Raw genomic sequence first — 18,861 nt, 5'->3', positions numbered from 1 at the left:
ATCATAAATCTGTGACAACTGTTCAAGGAGGTAGATATGTATACTCCGGTTAGAGCCTTACACAGTGTACACATGCACTGAAACATCACATGACAAAGTATAGACGTACAAACTAGCATCAGTTAAAAATTAATGCAGATATTAGAAGGCTTTGTGTGGCCGGAAAGATGAGGAAAAGAATACATAAAAGTAAACATTTTCTTAAACCAATCCTCAAAAAAAGCACCTGGTAGTTAACTCTTGGGATATTTTTTAGACTTATAGTTGCTATTCTTTTTACTCACAAAAGGAAATCAATTCTATACTCTTAGTGTTTTCATTTCATGTATGTGTATGTAGTCTATATGTCTGCCTATGCATTCATGTAGATGTCTAAGGTTGATATCAGAAATCAGCCTCCAGTGCTCTTTCGCCTTTTTCAATGAAGCAGGGTCTGGTCTCTCACGTAAACCCAGACCCGGCTTTTAGGGCTTGTCTCCCTAGCGAGCCTACTGTGTAGATCTTTGCCTTCCAAGGCTGGCCTTACAGGCAGGTCGCCATCCCCACCCAGCACCTACCAGGATCGAAACTCCTCTGCTCACAGGGTAAGCACTTAACCACACACGAGCTTGGCTACAGCCGCCTCCCTGGCACTGCTCTCTTAGTTTTGGGTTACAGAGATTCTGATTTTTCATTCTCAAAGGTGATTCTAACAGTAGGATTTGTGAATTAATATCTATTGAACATTTGATTTCATTTTGTATCCCAGGTCAAATATCAGTTTTAGGAGGCTTGTATTTCTTTTAGTCCCACTAATTGACTAATTCTTTGAAGTTTTATGACTAGCTATGGAGATAAGTCCTTGTTTGTTTCACTAGTCACCTGACCCGCACTTTACCTTAGGGAGAAATATGTTCTGTTTGAAGGAAATAATTTCATTCTTTAATTTCTTGTTCTTCGTCAGACTTAAATATTTTGGGGAAAAAAAAGTAAATTTTACCCTATTCATTTTTTTTTTAATCTTTTGCCCATATGGCAAAAAGAAAAATAACTTTGGCATTGTTATTATACGGTATGCTGCTTAGAAAAAAATGGACAATAAAGAAACAAAAATATGCTGTTCTTTTTGTGTTGTTCATCAAGTTCTGTTTGTGTTATTCATATGTTATTTGGATGTATGGCTTTCCATCGAAGTGTGGTTGATTACCAGGGGCTACACTCTTAAAGAAAACTGCCTCCTTTTCTCAGCAGCTATTCATTAGCAGTAGTTTTTTTGGTTGGGATGGGACTTGATACCCATCTCTCTTCTCTGTGTTGGGATTTGGTATGGTCTTGTATATGTCATGATTGCTGTGAGTTCATATGTGAAGCTGTTGTGGTCTGGAAGATACCATTTCCTTGTAGTTATTCACCACATTTGCCTCTTACATTCTTTCCATCCATGAGTCCACAATGATCGCCGAGCCTTGGGAAAAGGAGGTTTGATATAGATGTGGCATTTAGGGCTGAACATTCTGCAGTCTTCTGCTCTCAGCGCTATCACCAGTGTGTTTTCTGTCTGAATCACCATCTTCTTCAAATAGAAGCTTCTCTGAGGAGAGCTGAAAAATGCACTAATCTATGGGTGTAATATTAGGTCCTAATAATCAGTTTAATATTATGCCCATTTAGTAGAATAATAGTAGTAGGTTCTCCCCTAGGGCCTATGACTTGTGTAGTCACAGGTTCTTGGCCCAACAATGGTGCCAAGTATGGGTTTCATGTTGTGCAGTGGGTCTTATACTCATCAAAAAGTAGTTGGTTACGCCTGTGATGATTGTGCCACTCTTAGACCAGTGGGCATTTCTTGTGTATGTAGCTCACACAGTTGATAGCTGGGTAAGAAGCTGGTAGTAAGTGTGGTACCTCTAATGAAAGCTAGCCAGTAGTAATGAAGCTTCCTGGGCAATACGAGATTAATATTTCCATCTTCTATGGCTCAAGTTTATGGTGTCTTAAGCAATAGAATATCACTATCAGGATGGAGGGTAGCCAAGAGCACTGGCATTGATCCCCCAAATTATAGACTATTATCAGCACACTTGGCTGATAACCCTGATTTTAATGGAAGCATGATGTGTTCCTCTTGAGTCTAGTAGTAGCTTTTCGTTAATATACTGTGCATCTTTTTAAAAAATTATTTATTTTTTATTAATTACAGTTTTTTCACTTTGTATCCCAGTTGTAGCCCCCTCCCTCATCCCCTCCCAATCCCATTCTCCCTCTTTCATCTACCATGCCCCTCCCAAGTCCACTGATAGGGGAGGTCTTCCTCCCCTTCCCTGTGCTCCTAATCTATCAGGTCTCATCAGGACTGGCTGCATTGTCTTCCTCTGTGGCCTGGTAAGGTTGCTTCCCCATCAGGGGAAAGTGATCAGAGAGCCTGCCATTGAGTTCATGTCAGAGACAGTCCCTGTTTCCCTTACTAGGGAACGCACTTGGACACTAAGCTGCAGATGGGCTACATCTGTGCAGGGGTTCTAGGTTATCTCCATGCATGGTTCTTGGTTGGAGTAACAGTCTCAGAAAAGACCCCTGTGCCCAGATTTTTTTGGTTCTGTTGCTCTCCTTGTGGAGCTCCTGTTTCCTCAAGGTCTTTCTATCTCCCCCTTCTTTCATAAGATTCCCTGCACTCTGCCCAAAGTTTGGCTATGAGTCTCAGCATCTGTTTTAATAACCTGATGGGTATAGTCTTTCAGAGGCCCTCTGTGGTAGGCTTCTGTCCTGTTTCCTGTTTCCTCCCTCTTCTGATGTCCAATGCCTTTCTGAGTAAAGATTGATCATCTTACCCAGGATCCTCCTTCTTGCTTAGCTTCTTTAGGTGTACAGATTTTAGTATATTTATCCTATATTGTATGTCTAATATCCACTTACAAGTGAGTATATTCCATGTGTGTCTTTCTGCTTCTGGGATACCTCACTCAGGATGATCTTTTCTAGTTCTCACCATTTGCCTGCAAATTTCATGATTTCCTTGTTTTTAATTGCTCAGTAATATCCTATTGTGTAAATGTACCACAATTTCTGTATCCATTCCTCCATTGAGGGACATCTGGGTTGTGGCTATTACAAATAAAGCTGCATCAAAGCAGATGCTGAGACTCATAACCAAACCTTGGTCATAGTGCAGGGAATCATATGAAAGAAGGGGGAGTTAGTATGACCTGGAGAGGACAGGAGCCCCACAAGGACCAAATATACCTGGGCACAGAGGTCTTTTATGAGACTGTATCTCCAACCAAGGGCCATGTGTGGATATAACCTAGAACCCCTGCTCGGATGTAGCCCATAGCAGGTCAGTATCCAAGTGGGTTCCCTAGTAAGGGGAACAGGGACTATTTCGGACATGAACTCAATGGCTGGCTCTTTGACCTCCCCCCCCCCGTCCCCCAAGGGAGGAGCAGCCTTTCTAGGCCACAGAGGAGGGCATTGCAGCCAGTCCTGAAGAAACCTGATAAGCTAGGGTCAGATGGAAGGGGAGGAGGACCTCCCCTATCAGTGGACTTAGAGAGGATCAGGGAGGAGATGAGGGAGGGGAGGTTGGGATTGGGAGGGAATGAGGGATCGGGCTACAGCTGGGTTACAAAGTTAATAAACTGTAACTAATATTTAAAAAATAAAAATTTAATAAATAAATAAAAATTTAATTAAAAAAAAAACTAATAAAGCTGCTACAAACATGGTTGAGCAAATGTCCTTGTTGTATACTTGAGCATATTTTTGGATATATGCCTAGGAGAGGTATAGCTGGATCTTGAGGAAGCACTATTCCTAACTGTCTGAGAAAGTGCCACATTGATTTCCAAAGTGGTTATACAAATTTACATTCCCACAGCAATGGAGGAGGGTTCCCCTTTCTCCACATCCTCTCCAGCATGTATTGTCACTTGAGTTTTTTTGTTTTTTTGTTTTTTTTTTTTTTTATATTAATCACAGGTTGTTTACTTTGTATCCCAGGTCACTTGAGTTTTTGATCTTCGCTATTCTGTTGGGTATAAGGTGAAACCTCAGGGTTGTTTTGATTTGCATCTCCCTGATGACTAAGGACTTTGAGCATTTCTTTAAGTGTTTCTCTGCCATTCAATATTCCTCTATTGAGAATTCTCTGTTTAGCTCTATACCCTGTTTTTTTGTTTTTGTTTTTGTTTTTTGATTACTTGATTTGTTGCTTTTTAACTTTAAGTTCTTTATATATTCTGGATATTAACCCTCTGTCAGATGTAGGGTTGGTGAAGATTCTTTCCCAGTTCATTTTGTTCTGATGACAATGTCCTTTGCTTTACAGAAGCTTTTCAGTTTCATGAGGTCCCATTTATTGATTGTTGATCTTAGAGCCTGAGTTGTTGGTGTTCTGTTCAGGAAGTTGTCTCCTGTGCCAGTAAATTCAAGGCTCTTCCCCACTTTTTCTTCTAACAGATTTAGTGTGTCTGGTTTTATGTTGAGGTCTTCGATCCACTTGTACTTTAGTTTTGTGCAGGGTGATAAGTATGGATCTATTTAGTATATACAGAAATACCTAGAGGTCTGGGCAGTATTTGATATATTTTAGTGTCCATCTTTATAATTAAAATGTTACTGAATACAAGTATTTCAGTAGTTATAATTAATCATTAATAGTTTTGTTTTTTTCTGATTGAACTTTGTTCCTTCTTGTTCCTAGCCCTCTCTGAAGCTACTTGGTTGTTATCCATGCTTGTTTTAAAAACAGGCCAGTGTCTCAGTTTTCCTTGAGTTGCCGGGGTTTAGTATCAGTCAGAGATTTTAAGATGCCTTTGTTACTCTTGGTTTTGCTTTTTAAAGCATGGGTGTTGCCAGTTTCCCCACTCTGGAGACTGCTGAGTCTGGTGTTTTTGGACATTGTCATTCTTTGCAGTTTTCTAAAGTTCTTCTCTGCAGTTATTGTTCTTAATTTTGAAATTTATCTGTTTAGAGTTATAAAAATATTTTTTAATTCTGTATCTATGGTAGTGATTTTTTTTTATTTTTTTTCTTTTCTTTATTTATTTTACTTCCCAAGGTGCCCCTCCCTCCTCTCTTTGCAGTCTCCCCTTCCTCCTTCTCCTCTTCCTTTACTCCCAGAAAAGGAGAGCCCCCCTCATGTCACCTCCCCCAGCACATCAAGCCATATCAGGACTGAGCTTATCTTCATCCCTTGAGGCCAGCCAAGGCAGCCAAGGTATCCAGAAGCAGGCAGTAGAGTCCACGTTAGAAACACCCCCACCCCTCACCAGGCACCCCATACGAAGACCAAGCAGCCCATAGGCTACATGTGTGCTGGGGGCCTAGGTCACAATCGTGCATGTTCCTTAGTTGATGTCTCAGTTTCTCAACCCCCCCCTCCCCCATGGAACTGGGTTAGTTGTCTCTGTTGATTTTCTTGTGAGGTTCCTGTCCTGTCCTGTACAGGTCCTTCCATCTTTCCCCCATCACTTCCACAGGACTCCTGGAGCTCTGCTCCATGCTTGGCTGCAAGTTCCCGTATCTGTCGCCATCCGCTGCTGGCTGGAGCCTCCCAGGCTACAGTCAAGTTAGGCTCCTGTCTGCAAGAATCTCAGAGTATCATTATTTGTATCTGGGCCTGGCCCTCTACCATGGGGTGGGTCTCAGGTTGGGCCAGTTATTGGTTAGGCTTTCCCAATCTTTGTTCCCTCATTATTATCCTTGCACTTCTTGTAGGCAGGGTAATTTTTGGATCACAGGTTTTGTTGGTGGGTTGTTGTTCCCCTCCTTCCACTAGTCCTACCAGGTTAGGAGGTGGTCACTTCAGTCTTCATGTCTCCCCTCCCCCATTAGGAGTCTCAGCTAGAGTCACACCCATGTCCTCCCAGGAGCCTACCCTGTTGCAGGCCTCCAGCTAGACAAAGAGATGCCCCCCTTAAGTTTTCCTTCTTGTTCCGAGCCCTCTCACCCCACCCCTTTCTTCCCACATCTGATCCCTACCCATGTCTCCCTCCCCATTCCATCTCCTGTCCAGTTCCCTTTCTTCATCTACTTCTGCTGTCTATTCTGAGTGACATTCCAGCACCCTCCCTTGGGCCCTCCTTGTTACTTAGCTTCTTTGGGTCTGTGGATTGTAGTATGGTTATCCTGTATTATAGGCCTAATGTCTGCTTATAAGTGAGTACATATCATGTGTGTCTACCATGTGTATCTTTCAGTTAGTGATTTTTTTGTTCTTAGTTTTGTCCTTACATTTTCACATTCTAGCTAATATTTTTTTCTCATTTTAGCATTTTAAATCTGAAGAGTTGTCTTTATTTTTAAATGTTTTTCTAGTTAAATTTCTACTTTTATCCATATGAGCTCCTCTTCATCAGGGATACTGATAATCCAAGTAGTTTTTCTTGTTTTGGTATGTTCCTTTCAGTAAAGGCAGGAAAGTAAGAAGTAAAGTCTTGTTTGGGAGCAGGCTTCCTGCTTGTCTGAAGTTGCAGCACAGAAACTCAGCAGGTAGTTGCTTAACTAGGAACTGACATCCCTTTATGTACTGTGCTGAGCAGCTGCCAGCTGTACTTCCCTTCCTTCCCTTCGTGGTTTTGATGAAAGGGTACTTCGAAAGAATTAGCCATTTGTAGTGTCTTGTTAACAGAAAAATGTCCTATTTAGAATTCTTTCAGTATGCTTGGCTGGTGCTTTACCAACTTTAATCTGTGCTAACATCATCACATTTGTGCCGAGGTCATATTTTCTATGCAGGAATATTAAATATTCCCCACTAAAATAGGTGTATTTTAATTCTGATAACATTTTAGGACATTGAATATGAAAATGTAAAAGTAAACTATTTAATTGCTATTGAACCATTCATTAGCCAGCATATTTTTATTTATTGAAATGTTCATTTTGTTAGTATTGTATGTATTTTCCTAAAAAAATCTGTTTAAAACTAAATGTAGGCATGTCTTTCCTTGTAGGTATAAGCGAGTCTTTTCAGTTGGAACCCATGCAGTTACTACATATAATCCCAATACCTTAGAAGTAACAAATCAGGTAATTATGTTAAAAGCTGTTGGGGGTTTATATGAACCTTCAAAAGCCAAGATTACAGTGCATTTTACCTGCTGAAACCAGCATTTCAGGAGAGAAATGTTAGTCTGAAGATGAATGTGTGTGCATGACACCTTGTGTTCAATATTAGAAGTAAAGAAAGAAGGGGTGTGTGTGTGTGTGTGTGTGTGCGTGTGTGTATTGTGTATACTTTCTAGGCACTCAAGGGAATGACTTTCCTATGTTACTACTGTTTCTAGTCATCTTCTCTATAAAATTAGTCCCTTTCCAAACTGTTACTATTAATTAAGCATATAAGTTATGTCACAGGTGTTCACAGACTTGCCAGAAAACTAGAATTACTTGCTTGTAAAGGCAAGACTAATTGATCATGAATAAGTAAACATGTTTAAAGATAGTCCAGCTTCTTTTAATTTTATAGGCATGTTTTATAGATGGTTTTTCTTAATGAGTACAATCACGAGATGTTATTCCCTAATTCTTTTCACTTACTTAAATTGCTTTATGTTAATATTAAAATCATAGTATTGTTGTTGTTTCTAATAATTAAAATCTTTTACAAGAACGTGAATTGTGGAATTGCTGTAGGCACTGCTCCTCACTCCTCCACTGCAGTATCTGTGAAATGTTGTTTCTTTAAGCAGAGAATATAGAAGGAAAGAGATGAAAACAAATGTTGCATCTGATTATCTCAGAGCAAAAGTTAAAGGCTTACTTTCTTCTTGCCAGTGGCCTTATGGAGACATTTGCAGCATCAGCCCTGTTGGGAAAGGACAAGGAACAGAGTTCAACCTCACATTTCGTAAAGGCAGTGGGAAAAAGTCAGAAACGTTGAAGTTTTCTACAGAGCACAGAACAGAGCTGCTTACGGAAGCTTTGGTGAGCAGAACCATGTTACAAACTAGGTCTCTCTTACCTGAAAGTAAAGTGGCCACATTACGTCCAGATACTGAGTTCTGACCCTGTGCCCTCTCCTCTGCTTTTTATTAACCTTTTTTAACTTGACACTAAAACTTTCTCTTTCCCATTTAAGAGAGACAGACAGACAGCCACTGGGAAATCCTTTATATTTAACAGTATGTTAGTCTTTTGAACTGTATATGCAGGATGAAGCATTGTATGTTTAATCTATTTTGCTCATCAGTGAAACTCCACACTCCTTATTAAATATACTTCTTCTATAAATTTTATAACAGTTTAGTATCATAATTACTGAGTTGTGGCTTTTTTTTTTTTTTTAACCTGTTTTGGGTGGAAAGGGCTGGCTTACCAGTCTATTCTCACAAACTGTGATTGTGTTTTCTCTTTCAGAGATTTAGAACTGACTTTGCAGAGGGGAAAATCACAGGAAGGGTAAGATTTGACATTTATCAGTGTGTGTTCTTACATGATTAAATGCTATCTTCATTGTAGAAATCATCCTATTACTTGTGTGTTCCTGTTAGAGTAAAGCCGAAAGGAAGCACTACCTCAATGCCCCTTAACAGAGAAAGAGACCAGTGTACTTTAACAGGAAACTCAAATATCGAGAAACAGATTTCAGACTTATTTTTGTCAGATAAGAAACAAATCATCTGCTACAAAACCATTAAACATTAAAAACAGTGTCGAGGCTGGAGAGCTAGCTCAGCAGTTGAGCATGCCTGTTATTCTTTCAGAGGATCTGGGTTTGGCTCCTAGCACCTGCATAACGGCTCACCACCACCCAGAACTCCAGTTCCAAGTTCCAAGGGATGCAGTAACCCACTTCTGACCTCCACTGGCACCGTGCACACACGTGCGCAGACTCATGTGCAGGCATGATGCTCGTACACACAAAATAAACCAATCTACAAGCAGTGCAGCCATTCGGGTGCTGCTTATAGTCCTCGCCACACTGCAGCAGCTGTTAGCACTTGCAGCAGTTTGCTTTAGTGAAGGTTTGAGGTTTGGGAGGTTCAGTGCTATCTTTTTACATGCTCCCACATTGGGTCTGGCTTGTACGAAAGCCCATCATGGTGCTAGCAGCTTTGGGAAATGCCATATTGCCATATTGACTTTCCCAGCCAGGCCTCTTCGTTAAACCAGAGACTTCTGAGGAGAAGGGATGGGAGGATATGGGGATTTTTTTCATAATACACTAAATTTCTTAACCATGAATGGGTTTTCCCTTTATTTGCACTTTTTCTCGCTGGCACTGGAGATTAAACCTAAGGCTCCAGCACTGAGCTCTATCTGCAGTCCTCAGGTTTTAATGTTTGAGACAGGGTCTAACTAAGCTGCTCACAGATGGCCTTAAACTCCCTCAATGGCCAGGTAGACTATCTCCTGCCTCAGCCTTCCACGTAATGGGGATTACAGACCTGCCTGGCTGCTTTTTCTTTCATAAGGGAGAAAATGAAACCTTAAATTCTAGCATGGTAGAAGCCATGGCCTGCTCGCTGAAGTTAGGAAGTGAACTCTGATGCACTGACAGAGCCAGTCCTCTCCTGTTTTTCCTATGGGCATTTTTCTGATGGCTTTACACTTTCAGAGCCTCATTCATTTCAGTGCTAGCCCTTGGCTGGTTACCCAGGAGCCATTTCGAATGGTTTCATGTCGGCTGACAAGCTGCTTGTTTCCTGTTACTGAGGAGGTTTCTGTAAATCACAACTTGGTGTGTTTTTGTAGTTATCTCAGGTGAATTTTCTGTGACTGTTTAGATGACAACTGCTTCCAAAACTCAGCAGTTTTGTCTGTAGGCTCCCTACTGTATCAGTTAACTCCAGTCACTTAATATTTGTCAGACTTTGAGGATGTGACACCTCACCTCTCCAGAATAAGACAGCGCCTCGGCTTCAGATGCTGGGCTAAGCACCTCCATTACATATGTTGAATTTTATCATGAGTCCTGCTGCCAACTATGATATATTCTAAATTACAGTCCTTTAGGCTTGGGCTCAACAGTTCTTAGAGGTAATGATCTGTTTTCCATCAGTGGTCGCTACCAGCTGAGAGAAATGGAGGCTATCCTGTAGAGTGAGTTTGGGTGTGTTGGCAAGCCTAATTGAAAAGTGCCACTGTACTGGAAAGTACTTGCTGTGTAAGCCTGAGGACCTGAGTTCAGAACTCTCCTCCCCCACCGATACCTGAAAAGCCAAGCCAGGTGCACGCTTGTAATCCCAACACTGGGACTTCCTGGAGATTGCTGGCCAGCCAGTCAGTAAGCTCCAGGTTCATTGACAGGCCCTGTCACAATAAGGTAGACAGAGATAAAGACACCAGTGCTGACCTCTAACCTCCACGTGCATATACACAGGCACCTGCACCCACACATGAACACATCAAGCATATGAATGCATACACATGAGAAAAGAAAAACTACCATATTTAGTGTTTTCTCACAGCCCTTCCTGCTGGAGAGGTATGACATTGATCCACCTTTTGTCAGCCATCATCAGGCTCCTGACTATCTTCTTGAGTAACACAGAGACTTTTTTATCTTTTCTGCAGAATTCTTTCTGTGGACCTGTTCTGTGTCTGAAACTGTGTAGAACAGTGTGCTGAGGCCACGGGTGTGAGCTGGCCCTGTGAATGCCATTGTTGAGTTGTTAGATGTCAGTGGGAGTGTTCACAACTGCAGCTCCCTACTGCTTGCTAGACACCTGAAAGAGAATTTCTCTTACCACCAAAAATAGTGTTGAGCAGCCAGCCAGGTCATGTTTACTAAGAACGGGGCAGTGTGTTCCTCGTACAGGTGGCTAGAACACCCTGAGTGCAGGGGGGATACTCCACGGCTTCCGACTTGTTGTCCTTTTCTCTGTCTCCAGCTTCTTTTAGTTTATATTTATTTTTTTCTGTACCTCATTATTTTGCTTAATAACCATCATTAAACCTTTTCTGAAGAATGAAACTAGAGGAAGTGGGAAAAGGCGAACCACAAAAATTTGTTAAAATGTGTCTAACCACATTATATGCTGATTAAACAATAAAACATAAAAAGGGAAAAAACTGAATAGTAAAAGGATCATGCTGATAATCTGACGCCCAGCTACTCTGATTTGCAAAGGGAACTTACCTTCCCCCGGTGTTTTACTTACTATTGTGATCAGAACTCAAAGATAACCTTTCAGGCACAATTAAGAAATCATACCACTGGTAAAATTTTGGCTTCAAAACTTTTTTGGGTATAAATAAATTTTTTGTTGATGTACCGGGCTACCACAGAATCTTTAAATTTAATTCTGTGGCCTCCCTGGAAAGTCAACTTAATCAAAAGTTGAAACCTTTTTTCCATGGAAAATTCACCTATAATACATTTCTTCTTCTGTTTAAGGTCTCCTGTGGGCACATATATTTGCATGACTGTTTATTATATGTGATTTTAGGCTCTCCTTTTTGGGTGGAGCTTTATGCTGTGTACAGTTTATTAGTTGGTTTATTTTTTGTTTTGTTTTTATGATTTTTGAGACAGGATTTGGCTCTGTTGCTTCTGCTGCCCTGGAACTCCTGGGCCCAAGCAATCCTTCTGCCTCACCCTCTGTGTGGCTAGGACCATAGGCACAGGCTTTTTGCCAGCTCAATTTCCTCTGTTTCCTCTTTTCCATTTAGAGCTATATAAGGGTAGTTTAAAATTCTCTCACAACACATTGTAAGCCTAAGCCTTTGCTAATTAAGGAAGAATAGAATATCCTCAGTTAATGCAAACATTCTTAATGAAATAAATATTCCTCTCCCCTTTCTCCCTAGCTAAAATGAACAACCTGACAGAGTGTCTAGTAGCTGTTAAAGCGTAGTGTTTGGAGTTTTGGTCCTCTCAACAGTGACTACACAGTCTTGTACCTTTATTTTATGGCATGCTTAAATTTGAACCTGAAGGCAATGCTGTGCTTCTCTCTAGAGATATAACTGCTATAAGCATCACTGGAGTGATGCAAGAAAACCTGTGGTTTTGGAAGTAACTCCTGGAGGCTTTGACCAAATAAATCCTGTAACCAACAGAGTGCTCTGCTCCTATGACTATAGGAATATTGAAGGCTTCGTAGATCTTTCTGATTACCAAGGAGGATTTTGTATACTTTATGGAGGATTTAGTAGACTGGTAAGTAGTGTTTATAAGAAGAAGTTTTCAAAGTCATGTTATTGGAGTCTGGGGAGATAGTCAGAGAAGGACTTGAGGACCTGACGTAGAGCTCCAGACAACAGTTTAAAAATGATGGCTTAGCTGGGTGTGTCAGTACATCTGTCCTAGCACTGGAGAGACAGACAGGCTGGGGCTTGGTGAATTCCTATCTGGGAAAAACAGAGGTGGACAAAACTGGAGGTTGTCCTCTGTCCTCCACCCGAACTTGGACACACATAACTATCTAACTATTTGAAGAAAGTACTGTTTTCACTCTTCAGTGTGTAACTCCTATATCTTCTGGGAGGAAGTGTGGTGTTAAGAGCCTGGCAGGCTGTGATGTCAGAGATATCTAAGGTTGAATCCCTTTTCTGTGTCTAAAATGGAGAGAATAATATTCACATTGTGTGGAATACTTGTGTATGTGTCCTTGCATGTGTGTTTGATGCCTGGGTGAGGTAATTTATGTAAGATGCTTCACATGTGCCTTACTTAGTATCATTTCATAAATGGTGCTATTGTTTTTATCAGCATCATATCATACCTGAAAGTTTCTAAGCTTTCTTTGAAAAATGTAATTTAGAAATCTTAGTTATAGGGAATTCTGTTCTCTGTTGAGCTGTTTATAATATGAAATATGTGTGTACATTGGCACTTCAAGTCTGGGACATGCAGCATGCTTTTACCTGGTAAATTTGAGTTATTAGGAAACTGGGAGACATATATTTGAGTGGCTGTATAGTATGTGTGATTTTTAGAGTTCCCTTTTTTGGGTGGGGCTTTATGCTATGTATGATTTATTGGTTTATTCTTTATTTTATTTCATTTATCTGCGTTGTTTGATTTTTTATGCTGTTTAAGATGCTGACATACTGTTTGTTGGTTAGTAATGGAAGCCATGCTTTTCAGAATCTTTCTTTCTTTGATAAAATTTAAGTTTACAAGCTCACATACAAGCACTAGTGTCTATAACTGGAGAGGCCTAACTACACGTTTCCAGTTTTAGTTCCTGTGGCCATCCTAGTGTCTAGGAAACGCAGTCCCAAAATTTAGTGTTTTATGAATATGCTACCCTAGCTGGCAAAGCAAATGCAGTACCAGGTCACTTATACATAGAAGGGTAGATGGTAGCAAAAGGAGAGCAAACACAATAATGGACATGCCAGTAATCTGATTTATAACATGCAGTTTGCTGTCAGCCCTTTTTCCCCGCAGGCTTTCTGTGTTTGATGGATACTATCCTGGTTTCCCTCATCTAGGAACACACAGGGTAAATATTTTGTTACATATGAGTGTAGACACAAAACATGAAAGCCCGAAGAAAAAAAAACTTGTTTTCTTCATTTTAAAGTAACTCAAGATCTCCTGCCCAAATGCTGCCTCCTCACTGGACTGCAGGCATTTGCTATGTTTGATCTTCTGGTGGGAAGTATGCCTAATATAGTCATGTGACAACCTAACTGTCAAAGTTACTCAGCTAAGCCATATGGGGGAGCAGTAAGGCAAAACCGTTAGGACGTTTCTTTTATTGCCAGCACTTTTTATTGCTTAATAACAGGAAGAAGAGTTCCTCTAAATTATCTCGTAAGTGGAGTTAGCTCTCTATATGCATGGCATCCATGTATCAATTAACTAGGGATTGAAACATTAAGGAAACATTCATACCTTCACCAAATGTTGATAAAATTTTAGTGACCATTCCCTAAACAATACAGCATGCTTCTGTAGCATAACCCTTGTATTAGGTGTTGTAAGGATTCAGAGATGGTTTAAAGTGTACAGAGAAACATAGAGATTGCATGTAAGTACTGCACCACTGCAGGATCTTCAGCATCTGCAGATACAGGGGTCCTGAACCCATACCTTCCTATATATGGAAGGATAGCAGTGAGTTATTCTGTGCTTCTGTGAAAGCTACTAATTAAAGTGAATCTGTTCACTACAAATGTAATGCCATGGCAGATTCCATTAGCAGTCTTTAAAACCTTTGTGTCTATTGTAACTGTGCTCAGTTGGTAGGGATAAAGTTGTGTTTATAAACATGATCTGACTAGTGTTTCTCAGCAAAAGAGCTGTTACTTTTCTGGCAAAGACAAAATCTTAGTGGGACATTTCTACCGTGCCCCTTGCAGAATATCTAATGTAATTACAGTCTCCAGGCACCCCATACAAAACTTTCTCTTTAGCTGTGTAAGACAGCCTTGACAGTTGGTTTGTACCAACATTGCATTCAAATATTCTTTAACATAATTTTGCAAGAAAACCACCGTCTAAAACAGTTCAACACAGAGCTGCCTTGATTGAAACAAATACTACCCACAATGCCCACCTACCCTCATAGGCTTGGGGCTCTTCCTTGGAAGATGGCATGCTGTTTGGTACAAGTGGTGATGACCAGACTCAGCGAAGTTTTGGGATAATGTCTGTTGGATGAATTGGCATAGGGCTTCATATGCAGACTGTGTTTTTTAATTAGTGTTTGTCTTTTAACTACACTAAACTGATTATTTACCCAATGCATTCTGTTGCCTTTTTTTTTCCTTAAAATTGTTACATTAATCTCTTTCATGTGATGTTGAGTAAATATGGTCTTGTTTTAGTTCTATGAATCCTGACTTAGAAATTTCAAACTCTGTGCAGCATTTATTTGCATCAGAGCAAAGAGAAGAGATCATCAAAAGTGCAATAGAACACGCTGGCAACTACATAGGTATCTCACTGCGGATCAGGAAAGAACCTTTAGAATTTGAGCAATATTTGAATCTTCGCTTTGGAAAATACAGCACTGATGAGTCTATCACATCCTTAGCAGAGTTTGTGGTCCAAAAAATATCTCCTAGACATTCGGTAAGAGCTGTGTGTTGTCCTGTTCCCTGTTTTTCTCCCTCTTCCGATGTCCATCCTGTTTGCCTTTCTGAGTGAGGATTACCCAGGGTCCTCCTCCTTGCTTAGCTTCTTTAGGTGTACAGATTTTAGTATGTTTATCCTATATTATATGTCTAATATCCACTTATAAGTGAGTATATACCATGTGTCTTTCTGCTTCTGGGATACCTCACTCAGGATGATCTTTTCTAGTTCCCATCATTTGCCTACAAATTTCATGATTTCCTTGTTGATGAGTAGTAGTCCGTTGTGTAAATGAAACACAATTTCTGTATCCATTCCTCCAGTGAGGGACATCTGGGTTGTTTCCAGATTCTTATTATTACAAATAAAGCTGCTACAAACATTGTTGAGCAAATGTCCTTGTTGTATGCTTTAGCATATTTTGGATATATGCCTAGGAGTGATATAGATAAATCTTGAGGTAGCACTATTCCTAATTGTCTGAGAAAGTGCCAGATTGGTTTCTAAAGTGGTTGTACAAATTTACATTCCCACCAGCAATGGAAGAGGGTTCCCCTTTCTCCACATCCTCTCCATTACCACAGAGGGCCTCTGAAAGACTCTACCCAGCAAGGTATCAAAGCAGATGCTGAGACTCATAGCCAAACTTTGGGCAGAGTACAAGGAATCTTATGAAAGAAGGGGGAGATAGAAAGACCTTGAGGAAACAGGAGTTCCACAAGGAGAGCAACAGAACCAAAAAATCTGGGCACAGGGGTCTTTTCAGAGACTGATACTCCAACCAAGGACCATGCATGGAGATAACCTAGAACCACTGCATGTATGATGTAGCCCATGGCCGTTCAGTGTCCAAGTGGGTTTTCTAATAAAGGGAACAGAGACAGTCTCTGACATGAACTCAGTGGCTGTCTCTCAGATCACTCTCCCTTGAGTTTCCCAACTCAAGGCCTTACCAGGCCACAGAGGAAGACAATACAGCCAGTCCTGAAGATACCTGATAGGCTAGGGTCAGAGGGAAAGGGAGGAGGACCTCCTACAGCCAGTCCTGAAGATACCTGATAGGCTAGGGTCAGAGGGAAAGGGAGGAGGACCTCCCCCATCAGTGGACTTGGAGAGGGTCATGGGAGGAGATGAGAGTGGGGTGGGGTTAGGAGGGGATGAGGGAGACGGCCTACAGCTGGGATACAAAGTGAATAAACTGTAATTAATAAAAAATAAACAAATTGTTTTAAAAAGCTGTGTGTTGAATATAAGAAATGTTCTGGTATTTTGACAGCTTTCTTTAATAACTTTTAAATATATTTCCATTTTATGTTTGAAGGAACCTGTGAAAAGAGTTCTAGCAGTCACAGAAACATGTTTAGTAGAACGAGATCCAGCAACATATAACATTGCAACATTGAAGCCCTTGGGAGAAGTGAGTAAGCCTTCTTGGCTTAACTGAGCCAGCCTCCTGCTGATAAACTTGATTGAGTTTCTATTTTAATATTTACTCATTTCTAAGGAATGAGAAACAGGCCAGCGTGGTGGCTTATACTTGTGAGCTTAGCACTTAGGGGTTGATGCAAGGCATCAGGAGTTCAAGGCCAGCTTCAGCTACATATCAAGTTCAAGGTTAGCCTGGTTTACATGAGGCACTGTCTCAGAAATCACCACCACCAACAAAAGTGAATGGGAAACAGGCATCATGTATTTAATTATTAACCCTTATATTTATTAGTTTTAAGATGGTGGGGATCATAACCATAGCATTTTATATTAACTTCCTAATGTACAAAGAATGAAACTTATTTCTATAGTTGCATATGAAACTTTTAAATAGTTCTTAAATTCTGATATTATAAGGAAGTTACATTTTTTGAATGTTGACTATATAAGAAAAAAATGATACCTTAAAAACTTTAGAGCTAAACATTTAGGGGTTTGGAAAACCCTTTTTTAAAAAAAAAAATTGTTTTTCTTAGGTATTTGCATTGGTTTGTGACTCAGAAAATCCACAACTTTTTACCATTGAGTTTATAAAAGGGCAAGTTCGAAAATACTCCTCAACAGAAAGGTAGGAGTTAGCTGCTGTGTGTGCGTGTGTGTGCGCGTGCATGCATTCTTTTTAAATTATAATTTTGAGATCATAGTATGTGCAGGGCAAAGAAATTGTTCAATGAGGAAGAAAAACAAAAATTTTAATCCAGATCCTTGAAGTTATTTAATTATGGAGAAGACATATGTACATATTTTTAATGACCTCAGTTAACCTGGTGTGTGTTCATGTGCATATCCAAAAGCTGACCTAATCCAGATGAGACTTGTCCCATCAGTGATTCTGGGTACTGGCAAGTTGACCATCTTAAGAGAAGCATAGTAACATTTTAGAATTGCCAAAAACTGGCGTATGTCAGAGCTTGAATTAGTTCCCAGGATGTCCTGTATCTACACTCTTCAGCAGTGCGGACCCTGGACACTAGTACTTGCAGCACTGTGGGTGACCTTGAAAGCAGATGTTAAGCAGTATAAACAAGATGTGTGAGGCTACATGCTGTACAGTTCTGCTTTTTTAAAATTTTTTGAAAAATCAAAAGTAGTTGTATCACTTCACTATTTGGTCTTTGCAAATAGATACTAAGGAACTTTTGGTAGTGGTCAATATATAAAAACTGGATTATGATGACTGTCCAGCTGTTTTATTGTGAAATATTTTAATGGGATGAATTTTGTTATTTGTATGTTAGGCCCAGGCCAAGTTGTTAAAGATAGTTAATCTTTAGACAGCTAAACCAAGAAGCATGGAAGCCGCAGTGCTATCTACCTCATACCAGGTCATACCACAGCAGTACGGTGAAGGACAGCTGTGCGCTTGCCAGTCTGTCCTCGAACTGTGCATGCTGCCCACTAAAGCCTAGCATACCCCCTAGCACTTTACCTAGAGAAAGGCCCGTGCTGCATTCCAGGACCCAAAGTCCCCTTGAGTATCAAACCTAAAGCTTTTTACTTTTGACTTTGCTTAGAGATTCCTTGTTAGCAAGTTTGCTGGATGGAGTAAGAGCCTCTGGTAATAGAGATGTTTGTGTTAAGATGACACCGACCCACAAAGGTCAGCGATGGGGGTTACTCAGCATGCCTATAGACGAGGAAGTTGAGAGCCTTCACCTCAGATTCCTAGCTGCACCTCCTAGTAAGTACTTGCTTTAATGTAATTGCATTTCCACCCACCAGCGTGACAGTGGTTTAAAAACTGGGAATGCAAAGCCTTAAATCTCCTCCATGAACCTTTTCATCTCTTTGCAGATGGCAGCTTTGCAGATGCTGTATTCAGGTTCAATGCTAACATTTCCTACAGTGGAGTTCTGCATGCCGTAACACAGGATGTAAGATAAGTTGTGTTGTACTGTATTTGTTGTCACTAGCTTTGCTGTTGAAACTCTTCTCAAACTTTGTATTTACTCTTTTTTTACATAGGGTCTCTTCTCAGAAAACAAGGAGAAGCTAATCAATAATGCCATAACAGCATTGTTGTCTCAAGAAGGAGATGTTGTTGCTTCAAATGCAGAACTTGAGAGCCAGTTCCAAGCTGTGAGGAGGCTTGTAGCCTCCAAAGCTGGTTTCTTGGCCTTCACTCAGCTTCCTAAGTAAGTTAGCTAGAGAGCAGGAAAGGACTTGTTGCCTCGTGTGCAGGGCCCTGGGTTTGGTTCCATGACTACAAACAGTGCATGGTTTGTTTGTTTGTTTGTTTAATTTTATGTAAAGATTTTGAACAACTTAAAATAGAAAATACTGTGTAATTTATTTCTTTATGTCTGACTAAATATAATAACTACGATGATTTGGTAGTTTGTATCCTTGAACAACGAAAAAGGAAGATAGATGGGGTTGGTGTGGGATATTGAGCCCATGTTCACTAATAATATCAC

The 18,861-nt window shown here is 40.4% G+C and overlaps 1 protein-coding gene across 1 annotated transcript in view; it reads left to right on the top strand.

Moving 5' to 3' along the window:
* Positions 1-18,861, top strand: part of Dnajc13 (DnaJ heat shock protein family (Hsp40) member C13) — a 114,852-nt gene that overhangs the window by 26,845 nt on the left and 69,146 nt on the right. Inside the window, exons 3-12 of the mRNA XM_055629648.1 lie at positions 6,933-7,008; positions 7,756-7,905; positions 8,338-8,379; positions 11,885-12,085; positions 14,747-14,953; positions 16,278-16,373; positions 16,921-17,012; positions 17,959-18,125; positions 18,239-18,318; positions 18,410-18,579. Coding sequence (XP_055485623.1) covers positions 6,933-7,008; positions 7,756-7,905; positions 8,338-8,379; positions 11,885-12,085; positions 14,747-14,953; positions 16,278-16,373; positions 16,921-17,012; positions 17,959-18,125; positions 18,239-18,318; positions 18,410-18,579 — 1,281 coding nt within the window. The remainder of the gene's footprint in view (positions 1-6,932; positions 7,009-7,755; positions 7,906-8,337; positions 8,380-11,884; positions 12,086-14,746; positions 14,954-16,277; positions 16,374-16,920; positions 17,013-17,958; positions 18,126-18,238; positions 18,319-18,409; positions 18,580-18,861) is intronic.

This window comes from Psammomys obesus, unplaced genomic scaffold (assembly GCF_907164565.1).
Source record: "Psammomys obesus unplaced genomic scaffold, mPsaObe1.curated_primary_1811, whole genome shotgun sequence".
NCBI classification, from domain to species: Eukaryota; Metazoa; Chordata; class Mammalia; order Rodentia; family Muridae; genus Psammomys; species Psammomys obesus.
This window is presented reverse-complemented; position numbering and strand designations above follow the sequence as displayed.